Raw genomic sequence first — 27,637 nt, 5'->3', positions numbered from 1 at the left:
TAAAGGGGATGCTTCTGGATACTGTATTGATTATTAGAAGGTTTCCTTTTTGATCAAAGATTTCTTCACTTATAGTGTCACTAAACAGTGAAAGCAAATGTGTACGAGAGCTGGAAGCAAAGGATGTATAGTGGTGAAAAAGCTCATCTGTTATCTTCTCCTCTCTTCCTCATCTCTTGACTTCTATACTCTTTGTTTTCTTTTTTTCATCCAGGCCACTTGATTTTGCTGAAACCTTCACTATTCCTTCTTGTAAAGATGATAATTTTTGCAGCCTATTTGATGATTCCATTCTATAATTTGATGGTGTACACATTTCTATTCATACTGAAATGATATTTAAATACATTTCTAATTTGGCAGTGGTATAGTAATATAGAATTGACTCCATTTCATTCTAATCTTGGTGGATTACTTGTAAGAAAGTTCAGTAATAATGAGCTGAGATATCTCTATCTTGAGAATATGTAAATTGATGTTAATTTGAAAAATGGAATAAATTATTATACTTCAAAATGAATACATATATATATATATATCGAAAATAGTATTAAACTGTTAAACCAAGTTTAAAAAGTGTTTGAATTTTCTTTGAAATACATAAATAATTATAATTCACTATATTTCACATAAAACAATGCCAAGCATCATTTATTGAGCATTGAAACTTCTCAAATCTGAACACTAGTAAAACAATACAAATTTTAGTAGCCTACAGTATTTGGCAAATCTTTCTTATTACTAAGAAATTATAAGTAAATGTACTAGTGATAATGTATACCAGGGTAGAAATGTGTCTATGTTCAAAATTAAGGAACACATAACTATTTCCATAATAGTCAGCTATACATCAACTCCCAGTTACCAAAAATAATATTTGCTTTGCTGCAGATCAGCAATTATGTGCTTGTTACATAAAGTACCGGCACATAAGTGTGTCTCTGTTTGTGTTTCTGTGTGTGTGTGTGTGTGTGTGTGTATGTGTACCCACATTGTTCTTTCAACTCAAAGTGGTCAACAGACTCTGAATTATAGGAGTCAGAACCTAGGTGAAATAACAGAGAGTGTATGGGAAAATCTGAACCTCTAAGCTCACCCTCAACTCCAAATGTGTTCCATAAATAAGGGCTCTCAGTGGTTCAATGCAGGAAACCAGTTTGTTACTTGGAATCAATACTTGGAAATATAACCAGTAGATAACATTTTTCTTTCCTCTCATTTCTGAAGAATGTTTTATTAAAGGATTAACAGTAAAAAGTTGGGCCAAGCAAAGAGTGCTTAAGGAGGCTGTGTATTCAAACAGTGATACTGATCACAGAAATCCTAACTATTGAGTACAATGAATTTATGGATTATTTTAAAAACAATTTTAGCTTAAGGTCTGGATATGTTATATGACTAGGCATTTTAATATGTTTGGGATTTGGTTTGGATCTGGGTAACTCTTAACTCAGATTTATCTTGAATCAAGATCTGATAGAAATATGAAATATTGCATGATGATTCAAAGAAGCAAAGGGACACAGTCTTGGTATAGGAACCACTGCGAATTATTTATAAGACAGCCGACCAAGACACACAGATAAGAAAGAGCTCGCTGTGCTGTATTTTCCAGATCTGTTATCTCATGTGTCACAAAGCTTACCCTTTCTTTTAATTCTTTCCAAATGTTTTATTTGCCACTGTCCAGAAACTGACACCACACATCAAGTATTCCAGTATAAAGCATTTTCTAAGTTTCATGTCCTATTAATTTTCATGGATTTCTGAAGATCAAGGGTTGTTATTTCTAACTTTATGTGGTTTTCAATGCTGTTAAAAAACATTTAAAGGATGGGCAATCTTGCATCTCACAATGTAACTAGAAACATAGGATTACATTCATGGTGTTTGGCCTCTTATAGCATGTTGCATGTTTAGATGATAAAGTTAGAAACTCTTGGAGAAATCTGACTCCTCAGTAAGGTAAATACTGAATGTAGAATAAATTTAAATAATGAATATCACATGTCTCAGTCTAGATTGGCTATTTGTATATACTTCTAGTATTTTTTGAATGGTAAAAGAACTTAGGAAGGAGACTTTATTTACCTGGGCATAAAGTAGTGCATGCTATTTTCTGCACACTCTGCCCTTCACAGAAGGCCCCACCATTGAGTGGGGCTGGGTTGGTGCAGGTTCTTGTGCGTTTCTGATATCCTCGCCCACAGCGGCTGTTACACACAGACCATTCCGTCCAGGTGGACCAGCCACCATTAACTGAGGGAGACAAACCACAAAGGGTAGGTTAAACATATGGGAATGTCCAACACATACAAATCACACACAACATACAGACTAGAGTCATATCCCATGGAATCATAAAAAGAGCAAGATTTCAATGCTAGAGAAGGCCACAAATAGCAAGCAGTTCACAGTTTTGTTGGATAGCTGAGAATATAGATAGAGATATACAAAATTGTTTTCCATAAGTAACTCACAAAAATAAATAAGACAATGTTCTTTTTCCTTAGCTAACATTTTTTATATCCCTTTACCTAGTTAAATTCCAAAAAAATTACTTTTGACAGTTTATCTCACATAATAAATATTTACATCCTGATGCCATGTAAGCCGAAGCATGGGAACTGAATAAAGTCATCTTGACTCCTTAAAAATCAAATGTGTTATTATTTTTCTTCAGCATTTGCAAACTTTACAGCTTTTCAAGGAATTTTATCCAGTTTCACAACCTACATGTAAACTCAATTACAGAATTAAATCTTACTACATTTGAGTTTTAAACAAATTGGCAGTCTAACTGACCTAGCAACTGGTTGGCACATTTAAAATGGATACTCACCTTGTGCAGAAAGGCTAATCATGGTATGTGATAGATTGGTCAGTAGATATGTGACATATTTATATATGTGACATCTTGAGCAGAAGGCTAATCATGGTATATAATGTATTTTATATGTATGTCTATACACACACACATATATATACATATATATATATATAAAATGGTATATAATGAATGATATATATGTATCATGATATATAACAAATATATATATATTATATATAATGGATGAGACTATAGTCTCAGGAGCAGAATATATATATATATGGTTTTGTAATATATATATATATATATATATATATATATATATATATTACAGAATTCTATAATACTCACAATATTGATTTTTAGATGACATCCCTTCTAGAAAATAGCACGATTTTTAAAATAGCACAATAACGTATATAATATTTATATAATCTAATTAACGAAACAATTTTAAACATGAATTATTTGCTGATAGTTAGAATACTATGGAACAAGTATATGCATTTGCCTCCTAAGATAAAGAAGAGAGTTTGCTGCTGAAGCACACAGACTCTGTGCATACAAATGATCTGCTACAAATTATATTTTCTAGAAAACTACTCACTCATCAGTAAATAAATATGACTATATTTACAGACATGAACAAGGTATTTTTGTAAGATTTTAAAATGTGTGATAAACAATTTGAATGTATGATTTTAAAGCAGGAAAATAATATTTTCATGTATATTATTAAAATGATAAAGCAAGAGGTTCTCTAAGAAAACATAGTGTTTAACATTATACATTATATAAAATAACATGTATAATTTTTATTTTAATGTACTATCTATGCATACAAAATAATAGTGGTATCATATTAATTTCAAAAATATTATTGGTAGATGACAGGGTCAACGATATTTTCTTCTTTGACCTTTTCTGTGTTTTCAAAATTTTCCTTAATAGATGTACATTTATAAGGCCAAAATGACAGTAATGAAAAAGGAGATATGAAACAAGTTCAGAAGAAATGATGATTAGATATGTATTTCCATGGATTGATGTGCCCAATCCATGAGCCTTGGGCAATTCAATTTATGGAGCCATGAAACTCAGGAGCAGACAGTTGACAGGTAGAATTTCAACTGGAGCTCCAAAATCAAGTTCCTGGATCAGCTTTCTAAAATATCAAATGTCACAGTGTTGTCATGGACACTGCTTACTAGCATGGGAAGCTGAGACTCTAAGCTACATCTACAGTTACCAGTCTGTTGATGTTCTGCTGTGATATTAAAAAAAATCAGATTTATTTATTTATTTACTTACTTACTTACTTATTGCAGATACTAGAAGCATCCCTTTATTTTATAGAGAAAGAAAAAAGGATTCCATTTAAAAAAAAAGCCAGATGGCTGCTGATCTAGTTCTCATTGCTTTATCTTTGGTCCTGGCTCTTGTTTAAAAATGCCTCTGTTATTTGTGTGTGATCCTTTCTAATATAACAGTGTTCTCATTGCACTTGCAGATATTGAAATTATGCTATAAGTAGAAAGAGATTTGCATCTATATTAAATACCTATAGAATACATCTATTTATAGTGTGCCTTCATTAGTTATTTGCAATTGGCACAAGGTATGAGTGGGTCCCCTTGCTTCTTTGCATTTTAAATGCTGTTAATCTAGTGTTCATCCAATTTAAACTAAGATAAAAAGTACAAAACAATTTCTTGTGATTTAAGAATTACAACTGCTTACAATTCAACGTAGCCATTTATCTGGACTAGGAAATTAAACCCAAGAGTAATCAGAAGATTACAAAAAATTAGACTGCTTCTATCCTGTAATCAAAATGGCAGTTGTAAAGAATCACTATGTGCAGCCTCTGGAACTTCATGATGGTTTCTGTTCTTGTGACTCCTCATCGTGCCAGTACACAACCACACAATGGAACTGTTGGAGAGGAAACAACTTATCTCTGTATTTTTAGATTCCTTTTCAGTTTTATATGAGAATCAAACTTATACAAGAAGGATAAAAACACACAAGTGGATTCAACACATGTTTGCCCATCATAGGAGGATCACAGAGAAGTAAGCAGCCACCAAGGCCAGGAGCACTAAATGTGTCTCTGTATGGACGTGATCCCAGGAATGCTAAGTCAGGAAAAGGTGACGAAGAATTAAGAGTTAATTGAATAAGAACTGTACAGAATTCTCCTGTTTTCAACTTTCTCCATGGTAAAAATTTTCCTTTTAGTATACAGGAGGTGGTTTTCCTGGGAACTCCTCTTGAATTTAAACCAAATGGACGGTAGTTAGGTGATCTCTTTGGATGTGCTATTATTAAATTGCCTTCAACTTAAGAAAATGGTTAAAAAAAAACTGTAATGACATATTCTTTGGCACCTTAGTTTATCCTAATCTTATCTTCTTTAAGATTCTCTGAAGTAAATGCCAGGATATTCTAACCGAAAGCCCCTACTTCCCAGGCCACCCTAATTCAGGCATATGGCAGATCACACGAGTAGGGAGACAGCTGATTAGAGGTAAAGTCTGGGTTCCTTGTTCAAGAGGAAACCTCACCTCAAATACTTGGGGTTTAGATTCGTCTGTGACAATAAACCAATATAAGGAAGACCCAACATTCTGAGAATTACGTAAATGTACAGTGTAATCTTTTAGTGTATGAAACAGTAGAAGGCCAAGCTGAGGGATGAGTCACCTTGAAAAACAGCTAGGGACTAATGGAGTGTCAGCTGCAGAAGGAGGTAAGCATTGATGCCACTCTAAAATCGGATATGCAACTGTTTGACACGTGAGGAGAATCAAAAGGTTAAGACATGGCAGGCTGTGAGGGGCCAGAGAGTGCAAACTCCTTTCACAAGGCTTTGCCATGTTGTAGGAATGACAGTCCCTTGACCACAGTGGCCTTTATTATGGCTCTTCAGTCTTCGAGTGGAAGCAAGAAAGCAAGTTCTAAAAGTAGATGGGCATCAAGTATATTTATGGAATCTCTTGGTTTCACATTTCTTTTGTTGGTATAATCATGGGTCTGAGCCTAGAGTCAAAGAAATGTCATTGTTCTGCTTAGAGCTTTGTTATCTCCCAAACTCAGTCAGGTCTTCTTGGTACAATTCCTCCTTGAGAAATGAGACCCCTGAGAAGCAGCAGATGTGGGCAGTTTCCAGAAACTTACCAAAGCTTCATTACACTTAGGAGCCTCCTGGAAGTAATTAAACCTACTGACCATGCACGAGGCTGGAAGAAATGGTGGTGGGAATCTAAAAAAGATTGCTAGCTGAATAATTTAAAATGCAATAATGCTATAAATGAGAACAAATTCCTTGCATGTGCTGAACTGAGAACCTGAGGGTTCTCTTACCATACACAATGACAGTGGCGGTGGTGCTTTTCCTCTTGGCAACAATGTTTTTGGCAACACAGGTATAGTTTGCTGTATCTGAGAGTCGGGCCTGCTTGATGATCAGGTTGTGATCAATAGTAATATAAAAATTCCGATCTTCAACGGGATCAATTATGTCTTCATTCTTTAGCCACTCCACCTAAAGATGCACAAGAAAATTTGATAAATCCCCAGTCCAGGTATCTGTATGACTGCTTGTCCTGACCCAGGTTTTGTAGTGTACATAACATCATTTCATGCTATGAACTGCATCCAAGTAGAGGAAAGTTACTTTCCAAGGTTATATTAGGTATCACTCACCTGCCAAACATGCTGATTCTGTCTGTACTACATTATTCTCAAATGTCAATGAAACAGTTTGGAAATACAGTGCTCAACTGTTTCCACTTTGCCCCGCAGGCAGACATGGGGAATAAGCATTGCCAAGCAGAAAACCCAATCAAAAATAACCAGCAAAGCATTCCAAATGAACCCAAACCTTTTGCTGTTTGATTTGTTTACTCTTGGCACCTTACCTGCTGTTTTATAGAAAAGAACATAAGACTATAAAGAAGCTGAAAAGGCATTTCAAACATCATGAAGGTCTAATAAGGCAACATTCAGATGATTTACCTGTAGCTTCTCTGCAACATATGGATTAAATTTGCCTGAAAATGCACAGACCTTAAAATGTAGCCAAACACTGATTTGTAGATGTGTATAAGCCAAAATATTTGGTGGGGGAAGTTTTCCTACTAACCCCAACACAATCCAAATAGCTCATAAGTCACGCTCAAGTCCCGTTTTTGAATCCTAGTATTCAAATCTTTGGCACATAGTTTGGTTTTGGAAAATCTGACCTAAGACATGACTATTCAACATTATCAAAGCATTGTTTTGCTATGCTAACACTATTGATTTAACAACAGTTTTCTGTCCTTGCTGAATAAAAGAAGAGATATATTCTTGTGCAAACTGTCCTTCTGGGGCGTAAGCTATTTTTTATCTTGGCAAGATTTGTTTCCTTGTGAAATAGTTTTCCCACAAAGGAAAACAACATTGATATTTACCACAGTTAAACTTTCCTCTTGCATTACAGTGGATGTGGACACAGGTAACCTTTAGTAAGAAGGAGTCAATATTGTTGCCATTTTCAAAATCTTAAAGAGCTTCTTCAGCGCCATAAGAATTAATCTCTAAATCTGTCAGTGAACTTGGCACAACACAGTTCTAAGTTACTTCTGTAATACAAGTGACTGTCAGTTACACTTTTCTAATCCATCGAAGAAAAGCCAGCATTAAGAAGGAAAAACAACAAATAACCATACTCCTGAGAATCAGAAGTGGATGAGGGTACAGATGCAAACCATTATTTATAATCATGTAAATTTGGAAGCAGTTAAATATACTTGATATGGTAGGGAGAAATACAAGGGGATCCATTTAAAACTGGATTTTTAAATCTGAATTTTACTGTCAGGTGCAGATCACACATGATACAAGAAACTAGCTGCAATATATTTATATGTATATGTATGCAAAGACCCAAACAAATGTACTATCAGACAGCTACTTGCCAATAATGATCTGACAGTTGACTTTATTATTTTTTGATCTATACTTGGCTGTGGTTATCAGTCTGTGAAGGCTTAAATAAAAGTGGCCCCATAAGCTCATAGGAGGTGTCATTATAGGAGACCTTGTGGGAGTACGGGTGGATTGTTGGAGGAAGTGTGTTGCTGGGATTGAGCTTTGTGGTATCAGAATTTCGAGGTCATTCTCAGTGGCTCACTGTCTCTCCTGCTTCCCAAGGATCCAGATGGTGAACGGTCAGCAACTTCTCTAACACCATTTCTGCATGAATGCTACCATGCTTCCTGCCATAATGATAATGGACTAAACTTTTCCTCTGAACTTTGAACCCCAATTAAATGTCTTCCTTTATAAGAGTTGCCATGGTTATGGTGTCTCTTCACAGCAATAGAAACCCTGACTAAGACACTATCCCATCTTGAAGCTTTCTTGAGTGGGATTACTGATTTTGTACTCTGAACAATTCTCGTCTTGAGAGTCTATTTTGCCATCTGTCTTTGAATGACATCCCTCAGACATATAAATTCTCTTTCACTTGGCTATGTCTATGAGTAGTTTACATTATGCCCTACAACTTTCCTGTCTGTCACCATTCTGTGTATACATAGACTCAAAAATACTGAGTTCTGGGGTGTAGTCCTCTGAGGTTCCTGCCTGGGATCATATGGAGTCTTTCTGAGATTATATTTGAGTTTTCAGTTTCCTTGTCTGTCTATTCCTTTTTGCTCAAGACTTTTCTGATCATTTTTCTTGGAGTATTTCCTTAATGACTTATATTCCACCCTTAAGCTCATGATTTGCCTTTGGTTTCTTTATGTGCATTGATACTTTGTTTAATAACAACGATACTATCCTAATTACAATAGGTATAAAGAGACCCTAAGGAATATTACAAACTTCCAGTTTCTTTGAAGAGTTTATTACATAGAAGAATGAATTTGATTTACACAGTTGACAAAAAAAATATTGAGAGCCTAGCCTGATTGTGTGGTGCATGCTCATTTTATTTTCATACACATGGACAGACTTTCTTTCAGTGTTTCTGTGAGTGGTGGAGCTTCTAGGACCCATGAAAAGCCATGTTGAAGTGAATGCTGTAGGTACTTGAGGAAGTACACTCATTTTCTACCCTAAAGACTCTTATGATCACAGAATCTCTACATTGGGCAGTTTCCTGTGTTGATTTGTATAACTGCCTTATAGGAAATGGTGGGTTATAGCACTAAGAAATGGAGGGACGCTCTGGCAAAGCTTCACACTGCTCCGAATTCCTGTGTTCCTTCTGTGTTGTAGCCCCTGCTTCAAGAACAGATTCCTGACTAGAAATAGGTTTCTTCTGCTTTAGAACCAGTCAGTGAAACCCACCAGAATAACATCTTATTCCAATGTGTACCTTTTCTATTTCCCATCTAAGCTTAATGTCTTTTGAGATCAGTGTTTCTCCTCAAGTCTTCCTAAGTGGGTGGTATTTGGTTTTCTAAGCTGAACAAACCCCCGAGTCTGGGTTTAGGTAAGTGCTTTTATTTTACATTTTTTTCCAGATCATTTTCTCCCATTACTCTTGCTTTCACTCATATCTGATACCTACATTATTTTGGTAGTAATCTAGAGACATCTGGGCTATTATCACTTTAGTATAAGTTCTAATCATCTACAAAAATAACTACAAAGATGAGATATCTCATTTCTTGACCCTTCAGTCCTAGACCTACCTGCAACAATCTTGTACTCTTGGGCTCCACATTCTTTGTAGAGGGTTTCAACTTTGGACTCACAGTAGGATAACTTGGAGAATGTTTCAAATATATCAGTCCTAAATTTGACCCTAAAAATAAATCTTTCCGAGAAAAATGATTCTCAGTTCAAAGCGCTCTACCTTCAGTGCTTTAAAATCTCTCCCAACAGTTATAAGTTACTATTAGATTATTGACTTTCAAAATGAGATCTCTGGATAGAGCTAGCACAACACCAGGAGCAAGATGAAATGTACAATCTCATCTTCTACCCACGGGTTCAAGCAGGCATCCAAACAGGACCTTCAGGCACCTCTGTGTATGATGGTATTTTAGAGAAATTAGTATAACTTTTGTCATTACCACTACATGTCACCTGCAAGTCCAATACCCTGTCTTTTGGCATTTTTTTTCCTGTTATCTATGCCTCTTTTCTCTAGACCGCTTCACCAGAACTCCCTATCTGTTTTGCTTTCCAATGTTAAAATGTAACTCTAGTGTCTACTTTGATGCACAGATCTTGCACCATGCTTCAACTTTAGTCTTCACTTTTAGGTACCCAACCGCCATATACAGCTCTATGTCTCCCACAGCATGCTACACCGTATTGCAAGATCTTTAATGAGTCCTTAGTTAACTCAATATCAACCCTGAATCCTTACAATGAACTACTTCATGTTGCCAGAAAATCACACTCTTTCAGAGCTTGACTTTCACTATTCCCATGATGTTATCTCAGTATGCAGGCTGTGTTGCAAAGACCACCATGCTAATAACTGCTCTCTTGATGGGGAGATACTGAATCTACTTGTACCTTTACATATGCATGAATCAACCTTACCTGAGCTGTTGTTATGCTGTGTTGTCCTCCACCACTGCTCACATCCTTTTGTATATCTATTTCTGGTTCGCGTTTGCACTTTCAGCCCCCATGTATTCCTATACCCCAACCAATCACATTCGTTCTTTTATTTTCTCCATCTCATTTATTAAGATTTTACTAATTTTTGTCCCCTAGGAAGGAAGCTGCATGGGTTTTCGATCTACTTTTTTGGTTCATATGTAGCCCAAGCTGGTCCTGAACATATATAATTTTACTGCACGAGTATTTTAAGTACTATAATTCCAGGAATGGGCCATCATGCCAAGCTTTTCTGCTCCCCCCTCTTTATCACTGCTGTCTCTTATGTTCTAGAACTGGCCAATAGTTAACATTTAACCAGAATGTCCTTACATATGAATGAAAACAGGACACATAGTGGAGCAAAATCTGTTATGTATTTTTAGTTCCTATAAGAAGGCTTCTGTTTGAATGTCAGAATTAAAATTAAATATTTCTAGTGAGGACCAGCCCCTAGACATGATTTTAATTAAATAGATTGAGCTATCTATATTGTTCTGCTGGGGAATCAAGAATTCAACTTTCCAGTGCCTTTGAGGATACCTGGCTCACCTCTATGTGGCTTTAACAGAGAAGCATGAAATAGAAGATGAACTCCAGTTACTCTAGGAAACTCTCAGTTTCCTGTTGCCATCTGAAGCTAAGTCTATCTGTCCTATAGTCAGGGAGTCTTTCTTCAAAGACGACATGTGTACACAGTATATATTAACCCTGTATTATCTTCTTGAGAATTAAAAACAAAGCAAAGCAAAAACCTGTGGTTGAGTAACTTCTACAAACTTATCTGGAGATTATAGAATCTGTTTGTAAAATTGCTTCCTAAGGAGTTGGGTTAGTGGCTTAATGGTAAGGTGCTTGTCTTGTCAAGCATGAATGAGAGCCAGGGTTCTGTTTCTACCAAGATAAAATTAAAAACACCACTATCACCAACAAGGAAACAAATGGAAAAGAAGGCTGGGTTATATGTCTGAGTTGGTTGAATGTGTGAATAGCATTCTGTAAGCCCTTGCTTTGATTGTCAGCCTATATAAACCAAGTGTGGTGATACATAACTACAAGAAAACTCTTCAAGTAAAGAAAATGCTCAAAGTCGTCCTAGGCTTTATGGTAAATAAATATGGTTCTATATGGTAAGTTCTAGTCTCTTCTTAGATTCACAAAACCCTGTCTTGAAAAGGTAAATAATCCTAAACTGTGGTTTAAACTCATACACAATCCCCAAGCATAGACTATGTGTAGGCATTGTGTTAAGTTCTAAAGAATAGTCAGGGAAGATTCTGATGATAGAGCTCCTATCAAAAAGAGGTGGGGTATATGCACAATTGCAACTGGACATATGTTAAGATAAAGGGAACCTGAGACTGAAACATACAGCGGAGGGACCTTAGTGGGGTAGATACCTGCACTTGCATTTGGTGATGGAATTCTGATGACTGAGAGGCAAATAACATTAGAGTAACAGGGCACTTAAGGAAGTATACATGCTTGGGTACAGGCTAGAAAGAAGAATACTAAATGCATTCTGCAGGTTCTGGCTTGGGAATCTACACGCAGAACAGGGTTACAAAAGCAGAAACAATCTGAGAGACAAAGCAATGAGTTGCGGTTGGTCAATCTCATGAGGGACCCATGCAAGAAAGCATGATGCTAGTAAATGTTTAATTACTCAAAATGTCCTTGCTTTTTTCTGTAAATGGTAAGTTTTGAAACACTTAAATCCTGATGACTTTTCTTTGGGTCAGGTTTATCTTAACATTAAAAATGGAACACACTGATTTAAAAGGATATTTACAGTGCAAGTGGGATGAAATAATATTTAATTATTATTTCTGGCTTAGACAAAATGTTAGAGCAATCATAAAAACTTAAATGTAAAAAAGAGAAAAATATGTGAGAGTAATTCTATTTATCATGTAAAAGGCTATCTGAGTCACCAAGAGAAATCAATATGCAAGAGCTGTAACATCTAATTTTAAAAACTATGTTTCATGTGCTGGCTCTAGGATCAGCAGTGCCAAAGAAAATGATTCCTCCATTTTGAAGTAATTCCTTAAATATATATTATAAAAATATTATACACAACATCTCTTCATGTGTTGGGTTTATATCACGTTGAGTAGTAATTAATTTACTTGTTCTAATGAAATTTATTCACAATGCAGTTTTGGTTAGTTAAGTGTCAGTACCTGTTCTTGCCTCTAATTCTCTTCATATTTTTTGTCATTGCAACATTTTTCTCTTTTATTCTTCATCTTTCCCACTTGGCAAACTGATTTATACAATGCAGAACTCTTTCTGAGTAAGTAGTTATCTTTAGCTGTGTATAAAACACTCCAGAAGACAGAAAAAGAGAGGTTGAAGTTCAGAAAGCAATAAAAGGTTTCTGCCATAAACCGTGACTCCATGGCTGCCGTGATGCTCAGCACCCTTCAGTGTCTATTCTTGGGTCTAGGAACTGTAGCCTTTGCTGTCTTTTGGGGACATATTTGATGTTATTTTCTTAAATGTTTAAAGAGTATGGGGTTTTATTAATGGTGACAAGAATTGTTAGCGAGCAATAGCAGAATGCTTTGCGAATTCTACTGTTAATGTTTGATTTGAGTCATTCCACTATGCATATCTGAGAGTCTTCCCGAAAGTTTTTAAACTCTCAGAGAGAAAGGCTGAATAGACTGCTGAGTTCCAAGCTGGACTTGGTCACTTTGTGTTATTTGTGTCTACTTTGGGTTGGTTTCTCATCTACACAACTTGCTGCACTCATTTATAAGACGAGAACAATTCTAGACCACATTTCTTAAGGATTTGGAAACTGAATGGCCTATCTCTAACACACAATGAGTAGTTTAAAATTATCATCAATATTTAACTAAGAATATACTAAAGAATATGAGGGTAAGACCAAATGAGAAGAACTCAAGAACTGAAAGAAATCATGATAGTCTAAATAGCTTGAAATATGTTAATGTCGGCGTTCTTTTATCCTTCAACTGAGATTTATCCTCTATTCACTTTTAAAAGATAATCGAGCACTCTGTAAGGAAGCATTGGATAGACCAATAGCCATTTGTCAGGTACTGAAATATATTTAAAAAACTTGTATAAATGCTTTCTAATCCTGTTAGAAGACACCATCACTGCATCACTTCCTAAAAGCGTATGTAGAATGTATTTTTAATTGAAGACATTTAACTGTATAAAATCTGACATTCACTTCTATTTTGGTAGTAAATGTAAGAAACATGAAAAATACACATTCACATATATATGTTATTTCATATATATCTAAGTCATTTCTCAATACTTATTCTTTGTAATATCACTCTCTTTACCCCACCTTCAATATATGGCATGCATTTAGTGATCTCTATTACATTAACTAGAACTTCAGGGATAAGATTTTCCTCTAGCCATATCAAAATGAAAGATATCTAAAAATATTTTCAATGGGTACACCTTTTCTATGAAATCAAGCAGCATCCCGTTACAATCTGTCCTATAGATGCCATGTCTTTGTACACACACAGGAGCTGAAATTCATAATGTTAAATCTAGACATCCCGTGGCTTGTGATGTTCTTGCTCTGCAGCAAGTATGATGAGTGAGAACATGATATAGTTCTGTGAAGAAAAATATCTCACTTTGTGGATCCTGTTTCAACATTCAATCAAAGAACAGCAAACAGAATTACTCTCATACAATTCTAGCCAAAAGCATTAGCAAATAGGCAAGAGTGAACATTTATCCAGAAGACATAACCTGAAGGTTTATGTACCACTCCAAAAGCCATCTGCAACTCCAGGTTGCTAAGCATTTACCTTCAGAAACTGCAGCCACTGGTGATTCATATTATTTTACTGCTTAGACTTCTGAGCCTCTAGGTCATCAGTAAAGAACTCAGTATTTTTGTAGCTCCCAGCTTACTCTGAACACATGATATGCGTACTTCTTCTTCAACAGTCATATTTCAGTCTTTTTATCTCTTAAAAGTTACAATCCTGTAGCTTCCCATCTATTCACTTGCTCATTCACTGTTCACATGGTAACTCTCTGGGGTAAAGGCCATTGATACTGCTCAAATTTTACTATTAGAGGCAATCAGTAGTCCTGTCTAATTTTCAAATGCAAAGAACTTGCTATGGTTAGTAGCTGCTCTGGGTATACTTCAGAAACCCTATGTCTGATGTTTACATGCCCTCATGCAAGCTTCTCATTGTCCCTATTATATCTTTTCTCTTTCTTTAAATCAGTGGTGGTTTTTATTTTTTAACGTTGTGCCCTGAATTCTCCAGGAATCAATTACTGCATCTTTCTTGCCTAGATCCCATATAAGTTCTGATTTTATTAGTTACAGGAGGGGCCCAGATGGCTAGATTTTCCAAAGCTCCACAAGGAAGCCCACTGCAACTTTTCCTGAGACCTGAAGGCACTTGTTAGACATATTATATGGACATATTCTTCACTTATGGCTGATAATTCTCAAACCATCAACATTAGTCTTAATTTTTGTTAAGTTCTGTCTATTCTTTCAGTTACTTTCTAGATGCTCAACAGATATGAAAAGCATAAAAGCACAGGATCAATCATAATCTCTTTTCAAATTGATCTCTCTTTCAACCTGATATCTTACTGTTTATCTTAAAATAATGGAGTCCAGGAGTAGACTTTTTCAAGTTGAATTTAATTAATTTCCCTTCTACATCCTAAGATTTTTCTTATTTAACAAATGTGTGTGCAGTTGGAAAATATACTCAATGTCATAAAATGTCCTCACTATACTTTTATAAGGCTCGTGACAAAATTTAACCCTTTAAAAATAAATTTTTCCAAGAGATAATTTTTCTAGATTTTTGGTTTGCTTATAGAAATCAATAAGCCATACACAATTTTTACCACTTTAATGAACCAAATTTCAAAAATGTAGTCTATACAACTATTTTGTTACTAGGGGAATAATAAATGTAAGAGTCAAACAGAATTGACTGTAGTCTTTGACTGTACAAGGTGAAGGAACGCCCAGAAAGTGATGCTGCAGGAGGATTTAATGAGATAAGAGACTGCATGTATATGGGATCAGGACAAGTCAATAGTCTCAATGGGTTTTTACCTGGTGCTAAACTTAACTCAGAGGTTACTGTCAAAATTGGATATTTTAAACATGACTTGGAGCCTTCAATGTCTCTAAATCCCCAATACTAGTCAGGAAAGTAAACACTTGGGAAGAATACATTTCCTTTACCATTACCATGAATACCAGCTTCTAAATCCTTATGTAGAGGCCAGTGAGATGGCTTAGTAGGTAAGGGTGCTTCCCTTTCCATTCAGTGACCTGAGTTTGATTACTAGGACATACATGTTGGAAAAAGGGGATTGGGGATCGAAACTTGTCCTAAGATGTCTACCCATAGGCTGTATCATCATACCCATGAAAAATCCTCACTTAGTACACTCTCCTGGTGAAGGCCATGTCCACTGTTTACAGCCATAACTTCTTACAGTATTTGTTCAGAAGAGACATTACATTTCCAGGCTTTGTGCTCAAAGGTAGGTTCCCAGGTCTTGCTGTAGGACGATCATATGCTTAACAATTCCCCCTGATACTCTCATCACCTAGTTCAGTTGATTGCCCACAGAATTCTCCAAATACTAATATGATTTTAATAATGAAGTTTAGTGATTCCCTCCTGATGATGAGATTGTAGATTGAAGCATACTATCCCCATCATGTGTTCCTAGAAAAGGTGCTAACTTTATTTGTGTGGTTTGATTTAAAAAACAACCTTTATCGTTCTTAGATGCATGGTCTTCTAGTTTCAGAGTGACTGATATTTTATAAAAGTCAGAACTAATGGGTGAATTATCAGGGGAAGCAACGCTTTGTAGTAAACCATAGCTCAATAGCCCAGCCTTGCATAAGTTCTACGGTGAAGCCACTCCAACATTTTACAACCATCATATTTTAAACACTGCCTATTTCTTTCTTTCTAAATACTTTATATTTGTCTTTTATCTATAACATGGACAGAGACAGAAAAACCCATAGGTCCCAAAAGTGTATGCATTTAGAGATTTCAGTTACATATGGCATAGGTTATAATCCTCAAACTGAATCCCGATTTTGAAACTCATTTGCTCACTTTTATTCATCCCTCATTTTTCTAACCAAATATCACAATAGTTATGCTACCTAATACTGAACAAGATTCTAGCTAATAGTGTTCTTATAGATAAGAGGGTAGAAATGGGGAGTTGTCTAAATAAGTTAGTCTCCAAATTATTATTTCTAACAGTGTTTCAAGATTTCATGTTCAAACATGAGCTAAGAATATAACTGTCTTCCTGTTATACAGCTGAAGAATCAAACTCACATATTTAGGGTTAGAACAAAATGTTTTAAAGCTAACCACCATAGTCTCTGGCTTAGTTCCTCATTCTTCCCAATCCTTTGAACAAAAGGAATATCTGCCAGCGTGAGTCATACATGAGGAATATTGAGTGTCAATGTTAGCATCCATTACTGGTTTTCAGACCCGTCACATGTCTAAGGTATTGTTTTATAATTAAAAGCATCAATATAAGGGAAAAATTACAAATAAACACTGGAGTTTTATTGTCTAATCAATTGTTACTCAAAAAACAATTGGAATACTATATTTGAAATTCAATAATACAAACTTCAGGATTAAATCCAATGAGGACTTTACATAATGGAATATTATTAAATGTTGAATATATAAGCCATATTCACTGATAAATGTAAACTTTAAAATTTAAACAAATCCATAGGCTTTATGTTAGGATATTCTGAGACTATGTCAAAGATGACAATGTGTGGATTTTATAAGTCTTTTCATTATACTTGTAGTGTCAACCCAAGGATAGAGACATTGCTTATAACACTATTAAATTGAATAATTTGGATACAACTTCATCTCTTCCTACAATCCTACCAAATATAGACAGTGAATGTCAACAAAGTTACAATGGAAATAACATTATTTTTCTACTAACCAGAAATCACTGAGGATAAGATATAGAGAACTATGTAAATATAAATTGTAGCAAACTGGAATGACATGTTGGCTTGTGTATATTCATAGTTCTTTCATTCTGATTGCAAAGAGTGATTTCTTTCAGCACAATCTCTTAGATCAAGGAAGCCAAATCATTCTCACAAGTTTGAAATACTTCTATAGAAGAACTTGTTTCTGAAGATTACAGGTAAATAAACTCACAACATAACAAGATTTTTACCAACAGGGCTATATAATTTTGTTGTTTTAATGAAGGAAGAAAAGACAACATAAGATCTCTGTAGAGAGTCTTCTCACTTTGTGGAAGGTATTCAGACCCTCAGTGCCTACTGGTACCCGTTAAGATAAAAACTTGCTGACCCAGGGATTGATTATGCACTGTCTAGTCATATATGTCAATATTGGAAGTCAGGCACCTTATACTTTTCTATTCTCCTCCCCTTTGAAAGACAGATGTGTTGTGTCTAATTATTCACTGATTGGTATCGGGAGAAACATTAACATAATTGGCACATTTGTCCTAATTAACCAAGGAAACTGCCACATGCCATCCAAGATGAAAAAGTGTCTCCAGCAACTATTATGTAGAAAAATTCACATCTATCAGAAAGGTTACATTGTTAATAGGAAATTGGGGCTCACTGTGCCAGAACACTGCCCTGGAAAGCAAAACAACAGAATCCTGAAGTTTATGCACACCTAGAGAGTGGGGATTTGGTAGAGAATTGTATATCGGTACATTAATCAAACAAATGGGAAAAGCAATTATTGGGCAATTATCAAATGCACACTCAGCCAAGTTAAGCTTCTCATAGGTGCATTAGCTAGTACCTGGGAGTCTGCCAAGTTTTGCAGGATGGTTTACAAGGGACAAGTCTGAAGTATTATTATTATTGCTGTTACTATTATTATGATTTCATTTGCTCATTTTTATCTTCTTAAAATATGCTAGAACATAGAAAATATGGATAGGTTTTATAAGCTTTAGTACACTGCACACGGTACCTGTCAATCTGTATTTAAGGGTGGAACAAAACTGTCAGGTTTTTGAGATATTTTCCAGAGAATGATTTTGTGTGAGTTATACTTCTGGACTGTTAAATATAGATGCTGATGAAGTGGTTGTGTGTGTGTGTGTGTGTGGGTGGGTGGGTGGGTGGGTGTGTGTGTGTGGTTGGAGTGCCTACGATTCTACCTGAGAAGTTCTCAGGCTGTGTTCATATTGGTGATCTATGCAACACATCCCAGGCAACAAGGTATTCTCTATTGTAACACAAGAATTGTTTGGTTTCACCTGCTCATAGGTTTGAAGTTCCAGGATTCATTTTTTTTTTTTTTTGCTTGCTCGATTGGCAATATATATCTTACTGTCCCTTTTGAATATGTCAAATAACCAAGAAAGCATTCCAAGAATGGAATGTCACATTGGCTTTATAGCTATTTGCTTCTTAGATCTGCAATATACAAACAACCAAACATTCATCTACTTCTGCTTTAACGGCATTATTCAATTTTCTTTATAGCTTTCCGTAGGGCTATGAAACTAAAGGTATTTTATATGCTCTAAAAAGTAGTTGTCTTCAAGCAAATTGAAATTCTATCTTTAGGCAATTGTAAAAATAAAATGGGCAAAGAATTAAAAAAATTCAAATGGAAACTACAGTGACATTTTGCTCAGTTGTTGTAACTTCTGCAGAAGGAAGGAATTTGCCAAGAAAGGGAATTTGTTTTCCTCCCTTAATTGCACATATGTCTGGCTCATTGCTTTTGAGAGCTGAATGTACACAGACCATATTGTGGAGGCGAACTTGTCTTCAATTCTGTAAACTTCTAAAACTGAAGTTAGACCATGAAAAAATAAAAGCAAATGGACAAAGAACATAATGTAATAAAGTCTAATTGAGAAATAAAATTTAAAAAACAGGAAAAAGTCCCAAAGTTGAATTACTATATATGACACAACCACACAAGGGAACAAATCAACCCTGAATTGTGTTTAAAAGCTAAAATTTCTACAATAAAAGGGCTATAAATTGACAAGCCCATTGATGAATTACTAGTCTTTTACTACTTTTTACTAAGAACTTTACTCCCAGATAAGCAATATTTAGCCTCCTCTTTATCAATGTAGTCAAGACTGTGCTAAGTCTGACCATCATCAGGAAATGCAAGCCTGTAGTTCTCTAGAGATGTCTTTTCCCATCCACACTGACTGAGGTAAGTACAGACTATAGGCATAAGGACAATCTTTGGAAATCTAAAGCAAGACAGTGATCAAAAATAAAAGATACCTTTTCATTTTCAGAAAAAGGATCTTGAAAATAAAAGGGTCCTCTGCCTCGTGATTATGAGTCTCCTTAGGGCTCTGCTCATTGCTGACATACAACTGAGATTAGATGTAGAGACAGATTCTATTGACCACTGGGGTTATGTCATCTATCTGCTAGTAGGATGTGGACATGGAATGTGGACATCCTGCTGAATATGAACACAGAAGATCCACTTTCTCATGACACTATAAATAATTTGCACAATTTTTCATTGTGGAAAATCATATTTTAATTGCATATTCAGCAAAATTATGTATGTTCTGTATTTTTCAACTTGTCTTGTTACTTTTTATTTTTACCTTAAGTTAAACAACTGTTTTCTTTCTTTTCTTTACCTTTCCTTCTTGATGGGAGCCAAGGTCTAAGTAGTCTCCTTGTTCCCATTCATATGGTTTGAAAATAGTGAGATCCTTCTCACTATGGTTTGAAAAAAGTAGTGAGATCCTTCAAAGTCACATATTGGGTCTTGAAAACTCCTTATTTAAAATCTTCGCTGGTGTCTTATGCATTTAACCATGGTTCTGAAAGGCTTGCCATGTCTATAGTCCCCAAACTCCTCTTTCCCTGACACTGAATGTCTTCCTGTCATTGGATTTCAGATGAGAGGCTCCTACTTAGTCTTCAAAGCCATCAGCTTCTGAGGGGATTTGTGCACTGCCTCTGCTGCCTGAAGCTTTCTGACCCAATTCTTTTCAAGACTGGCTCCTTCCTGTTGCCCAGAGCTCAGTGCAAATTTATCTCTGCTGAGAGATTTTTCTGCAGCTTTCCCAGCCCCCAACAACCACCCAATATGACCTGTGTTTTGTTTCTCTTGTTCAGACAACCTTGCCTCATTCCCTTTAACTGTTGGTTACAGTTTGACCTGCCTCTTCTTTTTGTTTTCCCTCTCTCGAAACAATCATAAGAATCTTGTGTGCACAATGAGCCCACAAGACATATTTCCTGAATAAATGGATTGATGATACAAGATAGAATGTATATTTTGCATCTATAGCCTTGAATGAATCACTATACACATTAGAAAATTGAACCTGGAACCTGTAGCTGGTAAGACAATGACTTTTATAGCTTATATTTGCTACATAAATTGATATATTATATGCTAATTTAGTCAAACATACAGAGATACACAGCCTGTGTGGAGCTCAGTGTGTTCAATACTAGAGACAGATTAGGAAAAAAATACTAAAACAGTGTAACAATAGAAAAAAATTGTTGGAACAAAGCAAAACTTAAAATGAGAAGTCTAGAAAAGAAGACTGTTTTTTTTTTTTAAATTATTTTCTAGTTCTCCATGTTGTTATACACAAAACAGGAAGAAAATCTGACAGACATTTTAGGCACTGAAAGCAAGGTTCCCTTTCAAAGAGGACCAAGTTGTTCATTCCTCTGTCAGCCTCTTACCTGCAAAGAATGTGATGTCCTGCTTAGTGACAAGGTGCCTGGCAGGAAATACATCTCCTTAAATTCTGAGAGGTGGCACGGTATATAAGGGACTGTTCAGTGGCTGTATTAATAAGCAGTTAGATAGAAAGCCACCTAATGTTGTACATTCAGTAGCGCTTCCAGCTGCCAGTAGGTTTTGGTCTTGTCAGTATCTACTTTAAAAAAAAAAAACCTGTTTCCTATTTGTCATGACTAAACTCAGCAAAATAATCTATTCTTTTACACTTCACACCATATTTTCCCGCTCACTAATTAGAGATGCAAATGTTGATAAATAAGAAGACTGTTTTTAAGTACAACTGGGTCAATAAGTTGAACACTGTGCCCTGTTCCTCCAATTAAACTCCTATGAGAAATAGCTCAATTATAATTAGGGAAGCAATTATCCCCTTGTTAAAGGTGAAACAAATCACAGGTTTTACTGAAATTTTCTGTTTTGTTCCTTTTACCATGCCAAAAAGACCTTGCAGCTATTGATAGTTTGATTCAGTGATCCCCATAAAAAATAGCCTGATGATATAAAGCATTCCAGGCTTGCTGTATGATAGTAACATTTTCAAGGCATGAACTCAAATGAGTTGAGAGGGATTAATTTCATAGAGAGCTGCTATTATGCCTTGGGAATGGCCCAGCACCCACTTTACATCAAATTAATTTTCTCGCTTATTCAGGGAGATTAGGAGATAGACTTGTTATTGAAATGTAGTCAAATGTCATCAGAAAAAAAGAGAAAGAATTATTTTTGTATTGGCCACAGGAAATGTGCTATTAAAAACACCATGTAATATTATCCAGTAGTATTTCTGGGATTAGTGTCTCTTTTAAAATTGTCTACTTCATACTTGTAGTGGTATTATTATTAGTGCCTTCTGGGATCTTTGGGCTGAAGTGTCTCCGAAGTATTTTTTTTTTTTTATTCCTAGTCCTGGTAAGTTGGAATCCTGCTCTGAGGGTTCAGATTAAACCCTGTCTCCCAGGAAGTTCTTTAAATGGTTTATCCCACTGTGGTGGTTTGAATAGCTACTGCCCCCATAGATTTATGTGTTTGAATGCTGGGTCCGCAGGCAGTAATACTATTAGGAAGTGTGGCCTTATTGGAATAGGTATGGATTTAAGGTTATACATGCTGAGTTGCACAGTCTCCTTCTGCTGCTTTTATATCAAGATGTAGATCTCTCAGCTTTATCTCTAGCACCACGTATACCTGGATGCTGCTCATAATTCCCATCATGATAATAATGGATTGAACTTCTGAAACTGTAAGCCAGCTCCAATTATAAGAGTTGCCTTGGTCATGGTGTCTCATCACAACAATGAAACCCAAACTAAGAAACTTTTATAGGTGAAACAGTCTTGTAGAAATTTTTATTCCCTGAAGGCAGCCTCTCTATTATATCAAACATACCTTCTTTTATTGCTCAAGTTTGTTTAATACATTTGGAGAATCAATTGTGAACTCTAGTATGTATTATAAGAGATAAAATAAGAGCCTAACTTTGTGTTCCTTCTCTTCACAGTAGGATCAGACAGAAGAGTAAATAGATGAACTTCCACATAGTTATAAAAGTATGGTATCTATGAGACACCATTTATCCAGCCACACATTCACTTTCACCTGGTGTTTAATGCTAAATCAGTTCGAATATATTGCCAAATAACTGAGTTTTCATCTACCCTTTACCCCGACTGGTTTCTTGGTATCCCTTGACTACTCTATGAATTAGTCAATGATGGCATTATATCTAATACAACAAAATTTTCTCAGGACTCTGTGCCTATGATATGGAAGCTGTACAGTTATCAAATATTTATAAAGTCTCTAGTCACACAGAAAGAATATTGAAACAAAGCCTATAAAGAGGAGATTAGAGGAAGAAACAGTAAGTTCTAGAGTTCTAAACCCTATTGTTTCATTCCTGAGATCAAAACATTGCTATAACCATTACTAAAGCCAATTAGTCCTAGAAGACACTCAAAGTCATTGCTACTTGTGGGAGGATGAACTGTAAGTAAGCTTTGGCTGGTTCATTCTTTCTTTGAGACTTGATATTTTTGCCATTTGGAATCTAAAAAGAGATCTGTGAAGAGTAAACTCTGCTCAAATTTTCTCCTTGAGTTACAAGGGCTGTTGGACTCTTGGTACAAGGAGGACTGGATGAATGACAGACAGTAACTAATGATTTAGTGAGGGCAGTAGAAATTCATGACAGTTGCTACTACTACGGCTTGAATGAGAAATGTTCCCCATAGGCTCATGTATTTGAATACTTTGCCCCCAGCTGACTGTTGGAAGGTTGCGATACCGTTTGGAAGTAGAAGCTTGCTAAAATAAGTGAGTCACTGGGGATAGGCTTTGGGGTTCCTTATACTGGGGATAGGTGGGTGTCAGGGTTTATAATATACACCTCACTTCCTGTCTTCTTTCTGACTCTAGCTGCAATGAAAGTAGCTGTTCCAGATCCCTGCTTCTGTTGGAATGCCTTCTCCATTGTATTTGACTGTATTTCCCCCCCCCCCAAACTATTACCATAAAATAAACTTGTCTTCTCTGAAGTTACTCCTTGTCAGGTATTTGGTCACAACAATGAGAAAAGTAATAGGGCAGGTGATCTGATTAGCATCATTGATAGGTGAAGTCATATTTTAAGTGTCACATTCATCTGTAGCACTAATGGTCTCCAAGCTAACCAATGACTGTAGAATATAGGAGGCATCTTGGTGATTCTTCACACAGCAGAAGTTCCTCTGCCATGTATTCCAGAGTGCTTAGGGTGAGAAAAATTCAGTGGCTATGTTATAATATTGAGTTTAATCTTCTAGAAATTAATAACAATATAATCATAGCATAAATATTAGTCCTTTATGCCTCCAAATAGGTTTAAGATGCCTTTATATACTATGCTATTAAATATCAAACATTTAATGCATAACTCTTATCTTCCTTATATGACTGAAAAATCTGGATGCAAAGGATTTAAATATCTTGCCTAAAGTCAGAGAGTATAATATGATCATGCTTAGATTTAAACCTGAAATTTGTAAGGAAATTCAGTTGTTGCTCAATGAAGAGATTATCAGATACACAAATAGGAGAGGTGCCAGCTATTTACACCTGAGCAACACCTATATACCTGAGCAACACATATGCACAAATGCAAAGTGATCATGATTGCGGTTAGAATTTTTAAAAGGTGTCTGGGTTAACTAGCTAGAAGAAAAGTACTACTTCCTGATAATCTGCAAAGAGTGCATGTTCCTTCAGGAAACCAGCCACATACATATAAAGCAAAGACAAGTTGACTTGATCCGCCATGTGTTCACTGAACAGTCACTGGCTGATCTCTCAGAAGTATTTACTTTGGACAACAGCAAAGCATACATCTATCTAGGTTGACCTCCTTAGATGCCGATCTTATGATCATAAAACCGATGCATTTTTATCTGCGCTGGGTTTCTGTTAAGATCAACATCTTATTTGATATCACCTTTATGCTTTCAAATTCCATAAACAAATAAATGAAAATAATATACTGAATGAATTTATATTGAAACTAAAAATGATCAAATAATCTCTTAACTCCCAGGCTATATTTCATTTCTTTTTACATTTTTCTATTGCTCTTGAGCAAATAGCAGCCAGAAAGTGTCATGTGCAGGCATCCATTGGCTTTCTGATCTTGCTAAAAAGAATCTACACAGGAACTTATTAGCTTGTTCTTAAGCATGTATGTTTGATCTCTACTCTGACTGAAAAAAAAATAGAAAGGAAAAGTAATATGTATAAAATAAAGTTCTTTGAATGTCAAATGAGTATATGATTTTTGAGCTTTCCAAATGTTAATTAGACTCTTCCCAAGTGATAATACACATAAAATTCATAGCCAATTAGTTTGAAGTCATGAATCTTCAGTCCTTGACAAAGTGAACTACTTTGTTAAGACTGAAAAAAAAAAATAAAAAGAATACCATGATCTTCTCTCTGTACAATTTTCCGAGGACCAGCTGCTTTTAAGTTCCCTTGAGTAAAAGCCAAACTACAGATGTCTGTGCTGCTCATAGGATGCTTAGAACATCACAGTGGCTTCTGGAAGAAGTTTGCCTTAGAACCACAAGTAAAGAGGCAGCTGTACTATTGCATAACTGAAATAAAATGTTGTATAGAGAAGAGTGCCCTTAATTTCGGTCACACTAAATCATAGCATGTGCTTTGAGGCTGCAAGATTTGGATGTAATATTGTAATAGTAAGTGATAATCATGCAATTTGTGATATAATACTGAAGAGTCCTGAGATACTAATTATGAGAAAAAAAATTTTCTTTTTTGTGATAAAACAAGGCTATATGTGATTTTGCATTAAGTAACAGAGATATAAATATTTTGGCAGAAAAATGTAATCCTTTTGCATACATTTTCAAACAATTTACTGCCATTACTAAATCAGAAGAATCAGAAGTTCAGTTCTGGGCTATCTACTTTAGCGCTACCTTGTAGCAATTTTCAAAAGACTGGAAAGCCCATAGAAAACAAACAGTAAAATGAATTCCTTATAACTAATCACTTAAAAGTTTCAATATTAATTTTTTGATTCATTGGAGAGGCCAAATTTCAAGATTCTAATGCATGAAAAAAATGAGCTGATCCATGTCCACCAAATCCATGTATGGGTTTGAATGACTACAACTGGCATATCCCTCTTTGCACGTATACAACATTGAGTAAATCCTTTAAATGACTTTTTGAAGTTTAGAGCCTAGCAAGGACCATCAACAAATAAGCAGCTATGTTACCTATCAAATGAAAGTACATTTTAATTTGTAGAGCATTGTAGTAGCTATGATAACCATGTTGGATAATATAAGATGGTTTTCTATTAATAATGTAAATGGAAAATTGTTTTAGAGTTTGGAGCTATTTGGTAACAAATGAAAGACATGGTATTAGTTTCCTTTGACAGGATGCTGTAGTACTATGGTGTGTGTCCCCAAGAGAGCATGCATCTCCTATGGGTCACATAGGGCAATGTTTTCAAATACACCCCTTTTCAAAGAGCAATATATTGCTGGTAATGAAAAGTCATGCCAAAAATCTGATTCATAATATTTCATTAGCAGTTGATAGGCTTCTTTTAAGCAGAACCAAAACATGGAGTAAACTGATAGAAATATCACTGCATGAAAGTGAACATGTTTATGACAGTAGATTTGACTTTCTGATCTCAATGATGACATCATAGACTGAGAAACACACATGTAGAGAGCAAGATCAAAGGACAGACACATATCTTTATTACATTTATATTTCTAAAAAGTCATCTGAAACAGTCATACAATTGATGGCGCATTAAGTCACAGCATCTCTGTCTATAGATGCCAGATAAAGTAAAACACTATTCCTGATTGTTTTGAAAGAGAATGATAAAATTAAACCACGCTGCCTGTGGCTTTGTCCAGTGGGGCATTCTAATTGACTTCCAAGTCATTAATCAGTTCCTAATCAATCTGTTTTGCCAGCAGCAGGCAGTTAGGACTCCATTACCAACCATCTATCATGCCATGCCCTAATTCACTGCACCATTAGCCATGGGTTAGGCCTCTGTTAGAATAACTAAGTGCCAACTGCTAAATGCAATGCATTTTTGTTACCTCAGCCACTGGGATCCCTTCAGGTGGCCGACACTGGAGTAAGACTTCCTGCTCCAAGGATACTTCCTTTCCCAAGGGTTCCTGCTCAAATGTCTTCCGCAGATCTGAAATGTTAAGGTGATAAAGTACATGTCAAAACTAAACCACATCAGTCTTCTTGCAGAAAGTGCCAAAACTTTCCCCAATTTAGTAATTTAGATCTTTATAGTTTATCCATCTGTTGATAATATACCATAATCTGAGAAGTAATATTCTATATGGAAGAAATTATAGAAGTTAAAGGCTAGTAACTATGCTGACTTTATGCTTCCATAAAACCCTTTTATAGATCATTTTAATAATTATTGAAATACATTAATTGTACTTTAGTATTTCTTGTTAATCTATTATGATGGCAACATTTTTTTTAATTAAAAAAGAACCAATCTTGTGAATTTTAAAGGCAGAGTTTCTTATATACGTAAATATTTTCCTCTTATAATTGATATTATTAAGGTTGTAGTAATTCTGGAATTTTTTATTCATAAATCAAAAGTGATTTTTGTTCATGTTGGAAAATAGGACTGTTTAAGAAGCCACATAGAAGGCTTATAACTTCTAGAACTGTCTTAACACCTCATGGGAAAGCAGAGGATAGCTATTGAGAATGGTGTAGAAAGAATTTAATTTCTAATCATGTAGCCGTTTCCAATGAGAAGATTAAGTATTCATTTCTGCACAAATATGCCAAGTACCTAATTATG

General features: G+C 35.5%; 1 protein-coding gene across 2 annotated transcripts in view; it reads right to left on the bottom strand.

The window, feature by feature from the left end:
* Window positions 1–27,637, bottom strand: part of Unc5c (unc-5 netrin receptor C) — a 338,360-nt gene that overhangs the window by 63,951 nt on the left and 246,772 nt on the right. For both annotated transcript variants that reach the window (XM_034501256.2, XM_076933307.1), the window contains exons 4-6: window positions 26,895–26,998; window positions 6,197–6,377; window positions 2,092–2,259 (exon numbers count right to left, since the gene is read on the bottom strand). In XM_034501256.2, coding sequence (XP_034357147.1) covers window positions 2,092–2,259; window positions 6,197–6,377; window positions 26,895–26,998 — 453 coding nt within the window. The remainder of the gene's footprint in view (window positions 1–2,091; window positions 2,260–6,196; window positions 6,378–26,894; window positions 26,999–27,637) is intronic.

Source organism: Arvicanthis niloticus, chromosome 4 (genome assembly GCF_011762505.2).
Source record: "Arvicanthis niloticus isolate mArvNil1 chromosome 4, mArvNil1.pat.X, whole genome shotgun sequence".
Classification (NCBI taxonomy): Eukaryota; Metazoa; Chordata; class Mammalia; order Rodentia; family Muridae; genus Arvicanthis; species Arvicanthis niloticus.
The sequence above is the reverse complement of the archived record's forward strand: the minus strand, read 5'-3'. Positions and strand labels throughout refer to the sequence as shown.